Raw genomic sequence first — 16,445 nt, forward strand, 5'->3', positions numbered from 1 at the left:
TTGACTGTCATGTGGTGAATACTGGTATTTCCGTTTGGCTGTGGAAAATAAATAGCAGCTGCTTTTCTTATTGAATTAACGTGATCTTAGGATAATTTCTACAAATCTGTTTACTGTGCGGTTTTAACGTGTCATTTTCATTCTTTTCCTTTTTTTGCATGAGAACAGGCTTTGTAAGGTGGGTACATAATGCCCTTCTGAGGCCACGTGCTGCGTCTAATTCCATGGCCTTGGAGCCAGATATTTAAGCCAGAAACTTACGGAACTTGCAGAACTGCATTTTATACCAATATCATCAGAACAACTAATACATCCAGACATAATTGTCAGCGCCAATAATTCCATAGGAAGAAAGGTGTAGGGTGGGTCTGCAGCTGCACTGTCGCATCAGGGACGCAGTTGGTGTCACAGCATGGTGCATGATGCAGCCTGTTGTGATCTACTGCATCAGTTTTGTAACAGTTTTAACTAGTACTGGCATGAGTCTTCAACAAAATAAAAGTTCTGTGTTGACAAAGAGGGTGGCTCAAGGAGAAGTGTTGCAGCCCTGAGGTGGTCCTGGCCCATGGCCATGATTTCATCCAGTGTGGTGCACAGTCCCATTTCAGTGTGTGCACGCAGCACTGGTGCAATAGGAGACCAGAGTGTTGACAAGAGAGGGTAAAGTGTAAATCAATGAATGGCTTTTTCCTCCTGCTTTAGCTGTTCCAGGCTATTGCTCTTTTCTTTGGGGACCTTAGTGTCTGTAATTAGTTATCTTGAATGGAAAGATTCTTCTGTTATTGAAGATGTGAGAAACTTAGGAATGTTAATCAGAGCATAACCTTTTCTTAACTTGCCTTTTTTATAGTCCCAGAGAATTAACATTTATTTTACGGCAGCACAAGAATTTGGCATTTGTATGAAGTGAACTGATTCTTCACCCTTTCTCTTTCTTTATACGTAACAAAAACTAAACGCTTTGATAGACTCATCAACAGAATATATTTGTAGGCTTTGAAGTGTAAATTGTGAATCTGTGTGTCTCAACATGACTTTGGGGCGCAGCGTGTAAGTGTGTGCATGTGTGTGCCCTGGATAAGTTAAAGTCTAATTAAAATTGTTCCTGAAATCTACATACTTAAAGCCAGATATAGGTAGCCACATAAAAGCAGCGTGATTTTTTTTTTTCCCCGATAAGTTCTGAGCACTTCTAGGTTTTGTAGGATTAAAGAGAGTCAGGGGAATTCAGCAACTCTGCAAATCTTGTTGCATGTTCACATACCAAAACAATGATTTAGATGCTCATCTTTAAATGATCAGTTTTCCTAGTGTTGGCTAGTTTTTCAGCTGCTTTAAGGTGCTTCTCAGTGCTACGGTGGAGCTTGGAAGGAAAGGCAATTCTAATTTACTTTCCTCTTCCCCAGCAAGTTCAGATTTGGTTGGGAAATGACACATTCTGGGGTAAGTTAGCATTGCCATTTGGACTGGCCTCTCCTTGCTCCTTTGGAAGTCCTTTACAGAGATTTTTGGCAGTAGATGGTATCTACTGGCTGCCCCATTAGGGCTGTTTTGCTTGGGCATATTAGTACAGCTGTAATGGGTCCCTTGGTTGTGTCGGGGCTTTTACTATGCCCTGTCCAAATGCAGTGCACATATTAATGCCAATTAAGGATCACTGTAAAATCAATTACCTTTTCTTAGTTGAGTTTGTCTCAGAAGCAACCAATTTCATACTGATGTTCAGGCAAGTGGGTAAGGAATGAACTGATTGATGACCCTGTTTTCCCAAGGGCTTTATTTACTTGACATTTTGATGTCTGCTTGATTTAAACATTTACCCCCGCTTTGAAACATTAGGTGAACAAAGTTTCCTAAACTGTCTTCTGTCTTTTAAAGAGGAGAATCCACAGATACCTGTCCTCTCCCTTCCCCTGTAGTTGTCCAGAAAACATAATTTTTATTCTTAATCTCTAAGAGCAGAAAATGGACTGCCAAGTTTTTCTTGTTTCACTTTTTTTTTTTTCTTTTCACTTTTCACTTCCCTAGGGCTTGCTAAACAAGGCTAGTACCCCAAAACAGAGTGTTATTGCAGTGTCTTATTTCAATTTAAATCAGTGTAGAATTTGGGATTTTAGCTGCTTTTGCATCCAGCCTGTAAAAGGCACCTTACAAAATGGCTTTCAAAGATTTATGAAGACTTGCGTGGTACAGAGGCTGAAAGGAAGTTTAATTGCATTCAGCTTTTGGTCATTTCTGTGTCTGAGGATGTGCCCATATACTGTCATCTCAAAGACCATCTAAGAAAATAAAATTGATCAGTGAGCCTTCTGGCTAAAACTAAAATGAGTGCTTTGTCATCTGCCCATGGAGCGTATGTGCTCAATCACTGCCATCTCCCATGTGCTTGCCCTAGACTCTCCATCACTGAGATTTGTCCAAAATTTTAATCAAACATTATTTTATACTGAGGCCTTCTCTGTAAATAATTGAATTCTTCTCTTGATATACTCACACATACTTCTTTGTACTATGAAGAAGTAATTTGATCTAGTCCACACAACCGTTTTGCTTTGGAGACGACAAAATGTACATCTTGTTTTGTATTAGCTTGTGTAGAGTACAAAGCGTTAAGATAAAAACTTGGCAAGTGCAATTGCTGTCACCTTGTGAATGACATCTCTGTTCCTAAAGCTCTGATCAAAGACAGCAAATAATATGGGAACATCATATTTACTTACACAGGAAACTTGGTTCTAAGAGTGGGGATGTGTAGGTGTCTTCGAGTACAGTAATTCACAGGCCAATAATGCCAGAAGCCATAAAATCTCTCAGTTGGAGGTTACTGTGAATAGCAGTGCTGAACAATTGGGAAGTACTGCTGAGATGATAGGCTGAATGATGATTGAGTTTTCCTGAAGAGCCCTTATCTGTGTTTAAAATTGTAGGTAATGTTTTTAAATTTAACCATAATAGAAGTCCATTGAGCCTTCAGAGTGGTTTCTGCTTCCCCTCTTTAAATGGTTTATCATGTTCTGTAGAAATATTCTTAGTCTTTGCATTCAAGACAAATGTTTGCATTCCTGTCAAAACGGGGCATTTTACCTTTTCCTGGGCAGAAGCACCAAGGAGGACTGAAGCACCAGCGGGATGGGAGGGAGGTTCTCCCTCTAGTTCCTCAAGCTAGGAGGCTCACGAGCTTCCTGATGGCACTCTTGGGCAAGGGCAGCTCATAGGAAGAGGTAGGGTTCTTGGCAGGAGGAAGTTTAAAAGATCGTTTGCTGAGGTTTTATGTACTTGTACCTTGGCAATATCACTTTGTTAATACAGTAGACCTCAACAGGGTTCACTTGTTGACCCTACAGCAAATTGTCTCTAGCTGGGTAAGCAAAAAGCACTCCAGAACACATCTTGCAGATGTTTTAGGAGTTTCCCTATGGGTTGGTGAAAGGAGAAGTTTTCATCCATTGCATTCAAGGTGCACACATCTACTGTAACCAAGAGTTTTGGATAGGATCCCATATAGACAAGAGGTACTTATTCCCTTTAAAATTTTAACATGTTTTTTAAGGTTGTAATCCACCCCCCAAAATAGTTTGCATTTCACTACATCAGTAGGTTTTTTTTCAGTTGCTAGGAACTAGCCTTCATTGATGATATAAAGTGTGAAATTCAAAGTACGTCGTAATTTAAAAGATAGCAGTGATTGATGTTGTGAGCAGATCTTGCTGTGAATGTGCTCTTGTCACTTGAGGTGAATTATAGATCTTGAAATTAAACCCTTAAATAACTCTCTTGTTTAAAAAAAAAAAAATAAAATGGCTAATTGTTAGAAACTCATTTGAGCAATATTGTTAGAGGAAGAGAATGCTAGTGATAACACTGGAAGTTAAATTGTGTGCACATATACTGCTAGCTATTATGTGTTTTCTCTTCTAAAGTGTTATGTTAAAAAAGGAAAAAGTTTATTTTTCTGTGTCAGATCTCAAGGTGCAGCACAGTGGGTTTGGGCAGTCATGCTCTCAAAGAGAGGGACAAATACACGACCTGGCAACTCGAAGTTTTCCACCTCTAGCAAAAAAGTTCAAAAATTAGATTAACAGCAGGAGGATCTGGGAATTTGTGTGGTTTTTTAGTTTTAAATTCCCAAATAAGCATTCTGCACTGAACTTTTTTTATGCTTATGAAGAAATAATTGCATTCCCGAGGTGCTGCAGTCTTGATATCAAAATCCATCCCTTTGTGTGATGGATAGTTTTGAGCCCTCTGCATCGAACTTGCGGTTCTGTGAAGCCATTGAGAAAAATGTGCCATCAAGGAGAATAATCTGTTTGAGCTTTTCATGATTCCTTCCTGAATTGTTGTTTAGTTGCTGCTGTACTGAAAGGTACATATAATTATGTATGAGTATTTTCTCTTTTACACCTGCTTATCTATTCCCCACCCCCCACCCCCCACCCCCCGGGAAATCTGTAGTTGATTAAAATTACTGTGAAATTTCTTTAGATAATTGATGCCAAATGAAGCTGTGCACCATGTGTGTATGCATATGTGCAAATACATAAAATTATGGATGCATATATATGTGAACATAGGGGCATGTATATGCACAGCTAACAGGAAATATCTTTCACTTAGTAATTAATTCACTAGCCTTCAGTGTGTGTGGCATCTTAGAGGTCATTCTGCACTGCAGTGTTTTGTATTTTCCACTGGGTTGGTGCTATGAAAATGCTAATTGTCCCCATGAAGATGTAGGCTGTTCATAAGTGCATATGTGATTGTTTTTCAGCCCTGCGAGATATAAGGAGGTGTTATTTCAGGTTTATAATTTGAATGTGTGATGGATACAACTTTGACAGTTTATTAGTTAGGAAAAAAAAAAAGACAGTGGAGTGTCATTCTTCAGCGAATTGATTGCCAGGAGCATGTTATTGACTTTGTTGATAATATCATTATATATTTTTACAGTCATAAAATCAAGAAATTCAGATTATGCCCTGAGGACTTCACACATTTAAATAAAGGATATAGCCATTTCCAGGGCTATTGGTTTAGATTAGTGGATGCTGTGAAGAATACATATTGTGTTATAAGAGCATACAGAAAACGCAACAGCGTGCTTATTGCAGTGATGCTTTGGTTTATTTTCTTTTTCTGTTTATGAAATACGCTTACTTACACATCCCCTGGGAGAATGAACAGTTTGCTCTAAATGTTAGCATATCAATACAGCGGTAGCTTGGTGCTCTTTTGTGCTAAGAGCCAAAATCAAGTGTAATCCTTGACCTGTACCAAGAGTGAGGATAAGTCTTCTTGAGACACTCACCAAAATACACAGTGCCTGGGAAGGAAACCTTGCATGACCTTCAGTCTGCAAAGTTAAAAGCATTACTTGGAGCCAGATAACCTAGAGCTAGCTCTCCCTCTCGACGTCAAAGTCGGGGTTGAATGGCAGCTGGTGGGCTGCTATGATGGTAACGTCCCCCGAGCGGTTCCAGTGACCACTGCTGAAGGGCACGGCCTGGGGAGCACTCACCTCCGGCACTCGGCTTGGGCTGCTTTGACCTGGATCTTCCACAATAGCTTATGCTCCTCTTGAACTGTTTACCAGTCATGTCTTGGGATTGAATGCACTTGAGGTACTTGGGTTGAGTACTTGGGGTTTTGGGTTCAGGTCTGTCTCTAGCTTGCTTTACAGAATCTGAGTTTAATTAAGGTATATTGCCTCAAATAAAAATGATTGACTGTGTTAAAAATCTTGTTTATTACTTTTACAGTATATTTAGTGAGATGGATAAAATAGCTTAACGCTGATCGTGATGATAAGCCTCTCTCTAGATGCAAGCTCAGAAGCACATTGCATCACCCAGCTCCAGGAATTAATTGTTCTCTTAAAAGACTGTGGAAGTCCAAGTGCAATGTCACAACTCGGCAGCGAAGATCATGTTTTCCCACTTACGCAGGAGCAGTGGCTCCAGCTGGAACACACATATGGCTTAAAGGTGAATGGTGACATCTATAGAAGTAGATAAAATAATTACTCTTACATTTACGTTTTAAGGGCCTCTGAGGATTATAAATCTATATGCTGCAAACAAAACATTTCTTTGCCTGTGTCAACAGCGGCACATTTTCTAATTAAAAGTGATCACCTTTCTAAATTGAATTTGTGTGTTGTTGTTGTTAGTGGGTTTTTAGCTTTTGCATTTTGTCTCAGTTTGGGGCATGCGAATCAAATCGGTTTTAGCTTTGTTGATGATCTGCTTCCATTTTGCATTGTGAAGTGCTTGTGTTGAGTTGTGAACAAATGCTTGGGATATTTCTTGGCTTATGAAAAGATATTTATGAAAGCATTTTAGAGCAAACCATTGGAAAATACTCATTGGTCTTGAAGTTAAAAAAGTTTTAATACAGAAATTTAATTTAGGATCATTTTAGAATGACCTAGTGGTACTAGTCCTCTGATGAAGAGCGCTGGGCTCTGCACCTGTACCTGTGCAGGATACGGTGGACAACTGAGATGGGCATCAGCTGCTCACCTGGCGCGGCTTTGGCAGCTGTGCTCTTCTCTGCAGTCAAGAAAACGTAAAATGAGATCTCAGGAAATACGTGTTGTGGAAACAAGCGATTGTCATTAAACACGTGCTTCTGATTTTGATGTAGATTATAGTCTAGTAATGATCTGAGACCTCAAGCTTCAGTTTTCCATGAAATCTTCATAGCTGGTTTATGAATGTCCCCCTTCCTGCCCTTGAGGTGTTATTTGTAGTTTGAAGAAGGCAAGCTGAGAGTGAAAGCCCCAAGATGCGGGTTCTTGTTATTCAAATAAAACTGAGCTCCAGCAGTAAGTGCAGCCCTGCATCCAGGATAATCCTCCTTCCCGCAGACTGGGACTGAGCAAGTGCGGTGGCAGGGGGTGGCTGGAGAGCCGAGTGCGACAGCAGCTCCCCGCTGACAAAGGCAGGAGCTGCGAAGAAGAAAAGATTGACTCCGCTTGTTACATGGAAAGAAGGAGGCAGCATTTCCTGGGCAGGTTTCTGGCACAGGCACAGCTCTCTGGTTTAGAGGTTTAATGTTAGCTCTCACGCTCCTCTGAAGCTTAAGAAGAATTACAGGCTCATAATTCAGACATCTCTTATTTATGCAGTTTCAAACACAGAAAGAACCTTGTTCAAGAACTGTCATTTAAAAAGACTTTTTTGTTTTAATGATGAGATGTTTATGAGAGTCTGGACTATCTGGACACTTATAAGTGTCCAGTGTGCAAATGAAGTACCACTCCGCATAAATCTCACATCTCATGAGTGCTGTAAAATCAACCATACTGACAGTGTTTGTTATATGGTAATTTTCCAAGCAGGTAGAAAGTTTTTCAGTGCTGATTACAGCACGAAAATTTGGAAATATGGTATGAGCATAGATTGGGGGAGATTGGGATATATGCTGAGAAATGGTGACTGCTACAGATGGCTGATTTATAATATAGGGCAGTGTGTGTGTGCATTTTCTATGCTTTTTCATGGGACATATGCTCTAGGGTTTTACAGATGAATTTGTAGTCTCTAGTAATTTGCAGTTTCCACTGCAGTTTAACATATCTACATCATTTTCAGGCTGATGATTTTTCACAGTCATTTATCCCAAAAGCACTTTATCCTACTTAATCTGGGTCATAATTGACATGGGACTTGTGCATAAGCAAACATAGCCATAACTTGTGTTTGAATGGGCTGTTAACGTCAGGGATTTAGTTACGTGCAGCGAAATAGATCAGAGGTTGGAATAAGTATAAATGTTCAAATAACTGATGAATGCAAGGTTGCTATCATGACTCGGACCCAGGAAACACTCTTGAACGCTTACATGCTATTAGCTAACAGCTGCCTTCGGCTGTAACAAAGACGTAAGGTTGCAAATTGTTGGCAAGAAAGCTGTTGGAATTGGATTTTATTTACTGCAAATCAACAGGATATCTTTGCAAGTATAAAAGACATATGGAAAAGTCCACTGTTATCGTTGTACTTTGTTGTTTCTCCAGATGTTCTCCCTCCTGCCCCACTCTGGAGCTGAAAGTGGAAAATGGTTTTTCATTGTTTTTAGCTGACAGTGCCAACATCTGCCTTGGCATTTCCCTGGGGAATGATATTACCACTACTGCGAGTTTCTGGTTTATCATTTGTGTCTCATTAGTTTTGTTTTTTTTTTTAAATAAAACATAATGTAAGATCATGAAGTTTCAACCTTCTGTTTAATTATTTTTGGGGGAGCAGGAGTGAAAACGCATCAAGGTAAACAGTTGGGTGGCCACTGAACTATCACAGCAAAACTTAATCAGCCCCCTTATTTTAAAGGCGCTATAAATGAGCTGATGTTTTTCATTGAAAGAAATAGTATTTGTGTGCTCAACACACTCAAAGGTCTCAATATGCTTAAAATAGCTGTGTTTTTTAACATACATTTAGTCCATCATGAGTTCACAGCGTGGACTGTGCTGTACTCTCGAGGAAGGAGAACCAAATGAGTATCTTCGTTTGGAAGTACTCTTCATTGGTCGTGTATGCTCTCTTGAGCTTTCGAGAAAATTTGGGCTAAAATTCCCAAATATAGGTGTCTAATACTAGATTCTTACCTATGGTTCATTTATAGCAGGCTCTAGCTCTTTGTTCATTTTTTACAATAGCTAGAAAATCTGTGACTAGAGCGCCTAGGTGGTAACAGTATAAATTTTAGCAATATCAGTCAAGTTTTCTGGTGGAATCTGTGGGTCTTGAGAAACTTCAAATTCTTTACGATCTCACATTTTTGTTTGCTTCTTTGTGCCTTGCAAGTTGTTTGTTTGGTTGCAATTATTTACAGTTCACTGGTGGTTTCTTGAGATCCTAGCAAGAAATTCCACAGACAGCTGCAAAATATATCTTTAATCAATTTTAGGAAGGCTGATTCCCTAACTAACATATTTCTTCCAGCTAAGACACAGAATAAACGCTTCTGCAGATACTCAGGGGAAAAAGTCTTCCTGACAAAACTATCCCTTTCATGGATTGTTGTAGTGTCATCATCGTGTGGTTCAGGCTAGTCTGAGAGTGTTGTAACTTATGTACGTTGGCCTTATCAGTACTGTGCATCTTATCCCCAATTGCTTTTTTATTAAGAAACACCTTGTGCCATTTTTTAAGCCTCTCAGGGTGAGCCTGTGAGAGCCAATGTTGCTGGTTATGTTTTTTCTGTATATGTCTATAAGCAGAAAGAATAGAACAAAGATACTATTTTTTGTGGAGGTTTTAGAGCAGCAATATTCTATAGGCAAATAACATAATTTCTTTTTTCATCATTCAAATGGTAATAGTGTAAATATTGCTGATACAGTTAGATAAGTCGGCATACGAGGAAATAGTAGCATGTTTCTATTAGAGTTTTGTCTGCAAAATGAAGAATTCTCAAGTGTATTGGGATTAAAACAATCCGTACAGATCAGAAGTTTTCAGATCCGTGAGGTCTGATTCAGGCTTATCTCTTTCTTCTGTAAACCTAATTTGTGTGCAAATTTTGCGCAGAAGATTTTGTATGGCAACAATTCCACTGTGAATTCATTTGATGTAGTAAGGCCAAAAGGTTTTATTGAACTAGTACTTTTCTTCTAATTTTATTGAAATGTTCACATGTTTAGGTGTTGAGGTAGGAGTTAGAACTAATTTGCCACTTAATTGTGAGTATTTATTTGTTCATTTTCCTTTGCACTCATGCAAATTTCATTGTTTCCCTTATGTCTTTTCAGGTCAGGATCGCAGTGAAGCCACTTTAATAAAGAGGTTTAAAGGTGATGGTGTCCGATACAAAGCAAAACTGATTGGGATAGATGAGGTTTCTGCCGCACGAGGAGACAAGTTATGCCAAGACTCCATGATGAAGCTCAAGGTGCAGTGAAACTTTTAATGTTTAATACTATGGAGTAAAGGGGTGCGAATTTCAGCTTGAACTTTTACTCATTCTCCTTTCATGATACTGAGTCACACTGGTTAATTATGTATTGAAATCAGTCAATTTTACATGAACTTTTGGCTGGTATTGCTTATCCCAGTTTAATTTTAATACCTTATCTCTGAGTTCAGTATTTATTCATGATTGACACCACTGCAATTTGTCCACAAATTATAAACAACACATCTGCAAATTGAATAATTTTATTATGCAAAAGGGGAGGTAAACCACTATGAAGAAAATGGTGTATCAGATTATATGATAGTGCTAATCAACTACAGCCCTGCCTTTGACCATTATCTCCTTTTGGGACAGACAGGGATGGGTGAGTGACATTGCGGGATGTAGGTAGCCAGATACAGGGGGGAACTGGTGTCCTCACTGGGAGGATAACGTCTTGCACCAGTAATGGCAGGATTGATGGCTTACAATATCAGGAGGCAATGCACTGAGAGGACAAAACATGAGAAGATAAAGAACAGTCCCCAGAGTTTTGGGAAAGAAATGGAGTAGTGACAAAAGCGTATTTTGAGTAGACTGTAAACTTAGAGGGTAGACAGAATCTGAAAGCACTAGTGGTGTAGGAGAGTGGACTTTCTGGGGCATGCTAGACATCTCTCTTTGGCTCAATCTTTTCTTAAAACCCTCAAAGAGCATAAGAGCTCTCTATAGGAAGCATACTCTATGTGGCCCTGGGAAATGTGGAAGAGCTGGCGTGGTTGAGGAGGAAGGATAGATTGTGTTTTTCTTGAGCACGATGTTGGCTGTTGGCTTCCCATCTGCATTGTAGGGTTACAAGCTAGGTCTAGGAGTAAACCCTCAACAGTCTTTTTCCTGTTTTTTTTCCTTCCAGTCCTCTCCTCAGCAGTCTACCAAGAGAGCTCATGGATTTCCTATTACTATTTTTTTCAGGAGGAGAAATCACTAAATGGTACTTTTACACTACCAACTAGCAGGGTTCCAGTCTTGAGGAACCAGGAGCAATAGGTGGTTATTCATGAATAAACATCAAAGGGTGACATGCATCTTATGGTTCAACAATCTAAAAGAAAGATCTGGTAGATAATTCACAAATCAGTTACGAACATTTTATGATAAGCAAAAACTATTCTTAAAGGTGCACTGTTGATTTTATCACATCTGCCACAATATTCCTATCTGGTTTAATTGTATACTGGATGTTTCTCATAATTTCATAGTTCCTAGAAGCAATTTGGGAGAATTGTCACTGTTCAGCTGCACAAGACTTTTTGTCTCACTCCTCCATGGATTACCATTTCCACATCTCCCAGATGCCTGATACCTTTTTGCATAGTGGCGAGATTGATCTAAACAGTGTTGTGAGATGACTAAAACTATTAAGGGAAGGGAGCATTAGAAATTCATGTTTGTACGTAAGGCAGCATAGCATGAAGTTATGGGCTCTGGAGACCTAGTGTCTAGCAACGTGAGTTTTAATGCCAGGCATAAAGTTTTGGGGTGACTTCTGATAAATGACTCCATTTTTTCTCTTTAATTTTCATGTCTGTGTAATGAGAACGACCTCATGAAGGTCTTAAAACATAAGCTAGTGGTTGTTAAAACATGTTGAAATTGCAGAGCACAAGATAAAGGATAAATATTTTTATTTATTTACTAGTGCAATTGATTGCATTTGATCTTAGTACAGTGTTATTTGTCAGGGCAGGCTTCTGAGAAGGTGGAAATAGAAATTACTGTTATAGTTATGCTGTGGGAGAATAGTACACGAAATGCAGATCAGCAAGTTCACTTGAGAAGTAAAAGCCTGAGTGTATGCAAACAACTAACCCTCAATACCAGTTTTTTACAGCAGAGGTGTAGTTTGATTTTGCTTATTCCAGATAAGTGTGCCCATGAATTAAGCTAAAGTTGTTGGCATTTTTTTTCCTCCACTGCTTGTTTTTTTTTTTTCTTTAAAAAAAGAAAACAAAACAGCTTACAGCTGAGAAAAGTGTGCTAGAAATGACCTTCAGCTTCCATGAAAACAAATTTCATGGAGGATTAGCTGGTGCAGGGGTTGGAAGTGGGAGCATATTTGAAATGCTTTCTGGGTGGCATAGAGAGATGTGGTACCTTGAAGAAAGGGAGGAAGACAGTAGTAAGAGGGGGACTGTTCCTGGAAAGCCTGTAAGTTTTCCTAGAAAAGTGGTGAATTGTCCACAAGCAAATCTTTGTGCTCTTCTGTGGCACCTAGAAGAGTAATGAAACCAGCCAAACTGTTCTTTATTTCAATAGGGAATTGTTGCTGCGGCTCGTTCGAAAGGAGAACATAAACAAAAAATCTTCTTAACAGTGTCCTTTGGGGGAATCAAAATCTTCGATGAAAAGACAGGGGTAAGTAAAATAATCATGTGAAGGAACAAAATTGGATCTTTTCATGGATGTTTCTTTAAAAGTATTTTCTGGCTAGGCAGTAGTATCTTGCCAGTGTAAGCACACATGAAGCATCTGACAAGCTTGATAAAAGGTTATCATATACCAGAGCAAGCCATTAGATGACTGAGGTGTAAAGTGTAGCATGAGGATGTAGTTTATTGTAAAGCCTTGTCCTGGATACTTCTGCAGAACCACTTACTTGAGTATACAGATGCTCCTTATGTGCATAAACACTCACAGCTCTGAGTCCAGAAAGTGGCAAGAAGGGATTTGTTTTCCTTCTGCCAGATAAAAAAATTGCTTCTTGGAAATACCAGCCCACTGTTTGCAGGAGGCTTCAGCAGTTCATGGTACAGACTGGTGTCTGTGCCTGTATGAGTTTTCTCATCCAGCCTGGGCCCAACTGCATCACTCCTTTGGATGCTGCTTAAGACTCCTCGGCAGTACCAAGTGACTTTTGAGAGTAATGACAAGAGATTAGGATTAGAGGCTAGGATTGTCTTGGGCTGGGCCCTTTGTGTCATGGGAAGCTGAGGGGAAGAAAACAAGCTGAACAGGGAGCTGCGGACAACCCCGGGAGAGTGAAGCTTGTTTTCCCCAAGCCTGAGTTAGAGAAAAGGAAGGGCACTGAGAGCTGGGGAGCTCCTGGGAGCAGCACACACTTAGCTGGGATTGCACGGAAGATGTCCCAGGGGAATGCTAAAGAATTTCTGTCAGGTCTATAATTCCAGATCAGTGCAGTTGTAGTCACCATAATGCAATATACTCCTATTAACAGCAGTGGCTGTCTTCTGTCAGATATGCAGTAGCCATAAGAAGCAGTGCTTTTGTATCATCAGTGGTACAAAAAGTATATATTGTATGGAATTGGAGGTAAAAGATATTGGAACGTTTGAGGTTGCTGTTTGAGGTTGCCAAGCAGCAACTCATCCAGTAGCATCTGGTCGAGGAAGTTGCGGGAGACGTCCATGCCTTACGCAGTTTTTGCCACAGCAATATCATGTTTGATTTTTTAAATTGCTCTGAAAGAAGAAACCTAAGCAAAACATTATACTACTTAGATATAAAGCAACAACACACAAACTATTTTAATCCTAATTAAGAAGATTTCTACAGCAGTTTAAGCTCTGCCTTGAATTTTAAAAAGCTCTTGATTTAATCTTTTGAAAGATTAACTATTTAACATGATGCCAGAAATAAAACTCTACTGACGATAGATGAAATTATCTTTGCCAGTTAATTTATATTATTAGAAAATCAATGTCATTGAGCTCACTGATACATAATACAAGTAGTTAGTAATGAAAAGCTCATTTGGAATGTGTTGTGTACAGCATGTGTAAAGTATTCATACAAAAGCAGTGTTTAAGAGAACATTGCTGAGGTTACAGCCTGTGTTCAGAAGATAGGAAATGTGAGGTTTAGGGCTGCCAGTACAGTCATGGTTGGGTCCTCTAATAAATAGGCATTAGGGTAGTATTTAACTATGCGATGACATACCATTTTTTGTCCAGAGAATACCAGCTTCATTCAGTGTGCAGAACAGAGTGTAATACACTGAACAATATGGTAATATTTTGTTTTCTTTTCTTCAGGGTGCAGCCCACTGCCTTGCCACACACTCTGCAAGTTGCACTGAGGCCACAGTTACGTTCCTAAGACTAAAGTCTTTTGTTGGGAAAATAAAAAAAGAAGAGAGAGAGACTTGTCCTGTGGCCCTTGTCTCTGAATGTTTCACAAACATAGAATTTATTTTCATAAAATAAAGAGGGAAAAGGGGATGCGATTAGAAACAAAGGTGTGGTTTAGCCAAATTGCCTTTCCTGTGGCATGCTGCACACTCTCTTACCTGCAACTAGTGAGGCGGGGACATGAGAACAAGTCTCCTTCATTTCATAACTTTGACACCCTATACTCTGAATCTGACATAACTATATATCGTTATAGTAACGCTGTCACTCACTCACTGAGGCTTAGACTGAAACCTTTAAATCCACCTTCCAGATGTCTGCCGCTGAGCTGCCGGAGTGATAGACAGGAGTATTGAGTGGTCCTTCTTGAAACAGGACTGTGACAGAGGGATGTGGGGAGCTTTTGACATCACTTTTTACGTGTTTTTTTGAAAGCAGGAGAATCATAGTTTCCATGCTAAGCTTTTGAAGCAGGGGTGCATGAATTCCTCTGCTGGTTCTTCACAGCCACCATCCCTTCAGCTTTTTATCAGCTTGGGTCTCTCCATGTCCCAAAGTTTCATGTCCTTGACCCACTCGTCTCATGGTCTCTCTCATCCAGCCTGTCTCCACTTCGTCAGTCTACAGTTGTCATCTTATTCCCATTCCTGCTGGTAGTCACATACAATCTCAACACCTGAAATACACTGGGTAACATCAGCAAAGGTCACGGACAGACCCCAGCAGTGCCTCTGGGCTCTCTGACCCTGCAGGAGCACTACTGAGGCAAGGTGCTTTCCACAGCACAAGAGACAACTATTTAGGGGTGATGCGCTGTCTCGTCCATATGCCTTTGGCTTGTCCTGGTGTAATGCTAAGAGATGTCAGCTGTTGTAGTAGTAAATAATACCATCTGTGTAGTCTCACATCGATGTCTGTGTGCTAGTCACCCCCAAAGAAAGCTGCGTTACTGCTGTAATGTGGAGCCTCCTATAAAGCAAAATCAGGACGATGCAATTAGGCAATGCAGGACACTGATAATCCCGTTCTTGATTTAGAAGCAATAGAGAAAATCCCACAAGCTGGCAAAACTGGGGATGTATGATTGCTCAGCCTGGCTCTTTTGATGGTCCAGAAGGGAAAGGGGCAGCAAAAAGTTTGTGGTTTGCTCGTATGGATCTTCTGGTATCTATCTGGTAGAGTTTATAAAGTTTGGAGACTGACATTCACATTCATGCATCAGGGAAAAAATCTGCCCTTAATAGGGAACAGCCTCGATAATCTTGCATTTGCTTTCTCCTCCTTTGACTGCCTTCCCTGTCCCCCACAATGCTTTCTCTTCAGTTGTATTTCCATAATTTTGGAATTCCCAAACAGATATTTTGGGGCACAGTGCTCATTTATTGTTTATTTGGAAAGGTTATTTACCTCTCTAGAGTGTCCTTTCTTAATTTTTACCATTGGCTACTGCTATCATGTCTGCCACAATGGCAGTCTGATGTGACAGAAAAGAGAAAAAATATTCTGAAAAAATGTAGGCTTCTATATGCTTAGTATCTTGTAGGCTACTATTGGATTTTAATTTATCACAATAAAAAATCAATTTGTAGCTCAAAACTAGCAGATTTTTTAAAATCGACAGTGCCATAGCTGACTTCATACAGATGATTTAGGGGAATTGCTCCATAATTCATTACAGATGAAGGGCTGTAGTTGGGTTACTACTGAAAATGATAAGCAACGTTTTTTCCCCTGTACCTTATAGCTCTCTTTAATATGTTCCAGACCTAATATTCATCAAAAAATATTGATTTTAATAATGCTAATATTCCAGCCATCAGGAATTCTGCCCTTTGAGTAAATTTATCCATGAAGAGGTTAGGTTGAAGGTGGAATAGCATTTGGGAAGAATTTATCTCACCAAGAAAAATATGAGAAGGATTTGCTGTGAGTTTGCACTGTAGATGCGATACAATTTAGTTCATCTACAGTACTGCAATAGAAATAACACTCCTCTCTTATATTTCATCATTCTATTCCATGGATTAATCTAAATAGGTCCCTTCATACCACTTTTCAAATACTTGTCAATGTATTGACTTGACAACGTATTGTATGTTGACCCTGCAAGCTTGTAGTTTGCATATACTGTTATGTAGACTCACTCATCTGCTGGAGGAGCCTGCTCATGTAGGCAGAACAACACAAATGGTTCTGCTGTTAAAGTCCCAACATTAGCTGTATATTCTGAAGTTGTATTTAGTTTGACTAACAGGGTGTTTTCCTGTTGTATGTCAAAAATTGTCATTACAAATGGATTTTGACCCTATTTTTTCTTATAAATGTACCTGTCTTGCCTACTGTCATATGTTGGCCATCCATGCCACTTGCCTTCTCCAGAATATTTGCCAAATATAT

The 16,445-nt window shown here is 39.6% G+C and overlaps 1 protein-coding gene across 4 annotated transcripts in view; it reads left to right on the plus strand.

The window, feature by feature from the left end:
• The window catches only part of DAB1 (DAB adaptor protein 1), a gene marked incomplete at both ends in the record, with an annotated part of 119,791 nt that overhangs the window by 45,530 nt on the left and 57,816 nt on the right, over positions 1-16,445 (plus strand). For all 4 annotated transcript variants that reach the window (XM_082313975.1, XM_082313974.1, XM_082313976.1 and 1 more), the window contains 2 exons: positions 9,758-9,897; positions 12,217-12,315. In XM_082313975.1, coding sequence (XP_082170101.1) covers positions 9,758-9,897; positions 12,217-12,315 — 239 coding nt within the window. The remainder of the gene's footprint in view (positions 1-9,757; positions 9,898-12,216; positions 12,316-16,445) is intronic.

This window comes from Platalea leucorodia (assembly GCF_965183815.1).
Source record: "Platalea leucorodia genome assembly, chromosome: 5".
Taxonomy (NCBI): domain Eukaryota; kingdom Metazoa; phylum Chordata; class Aves; order Pelecaniformes; family Threskiornithidae; genus Platalea; species Platalea leucorodia.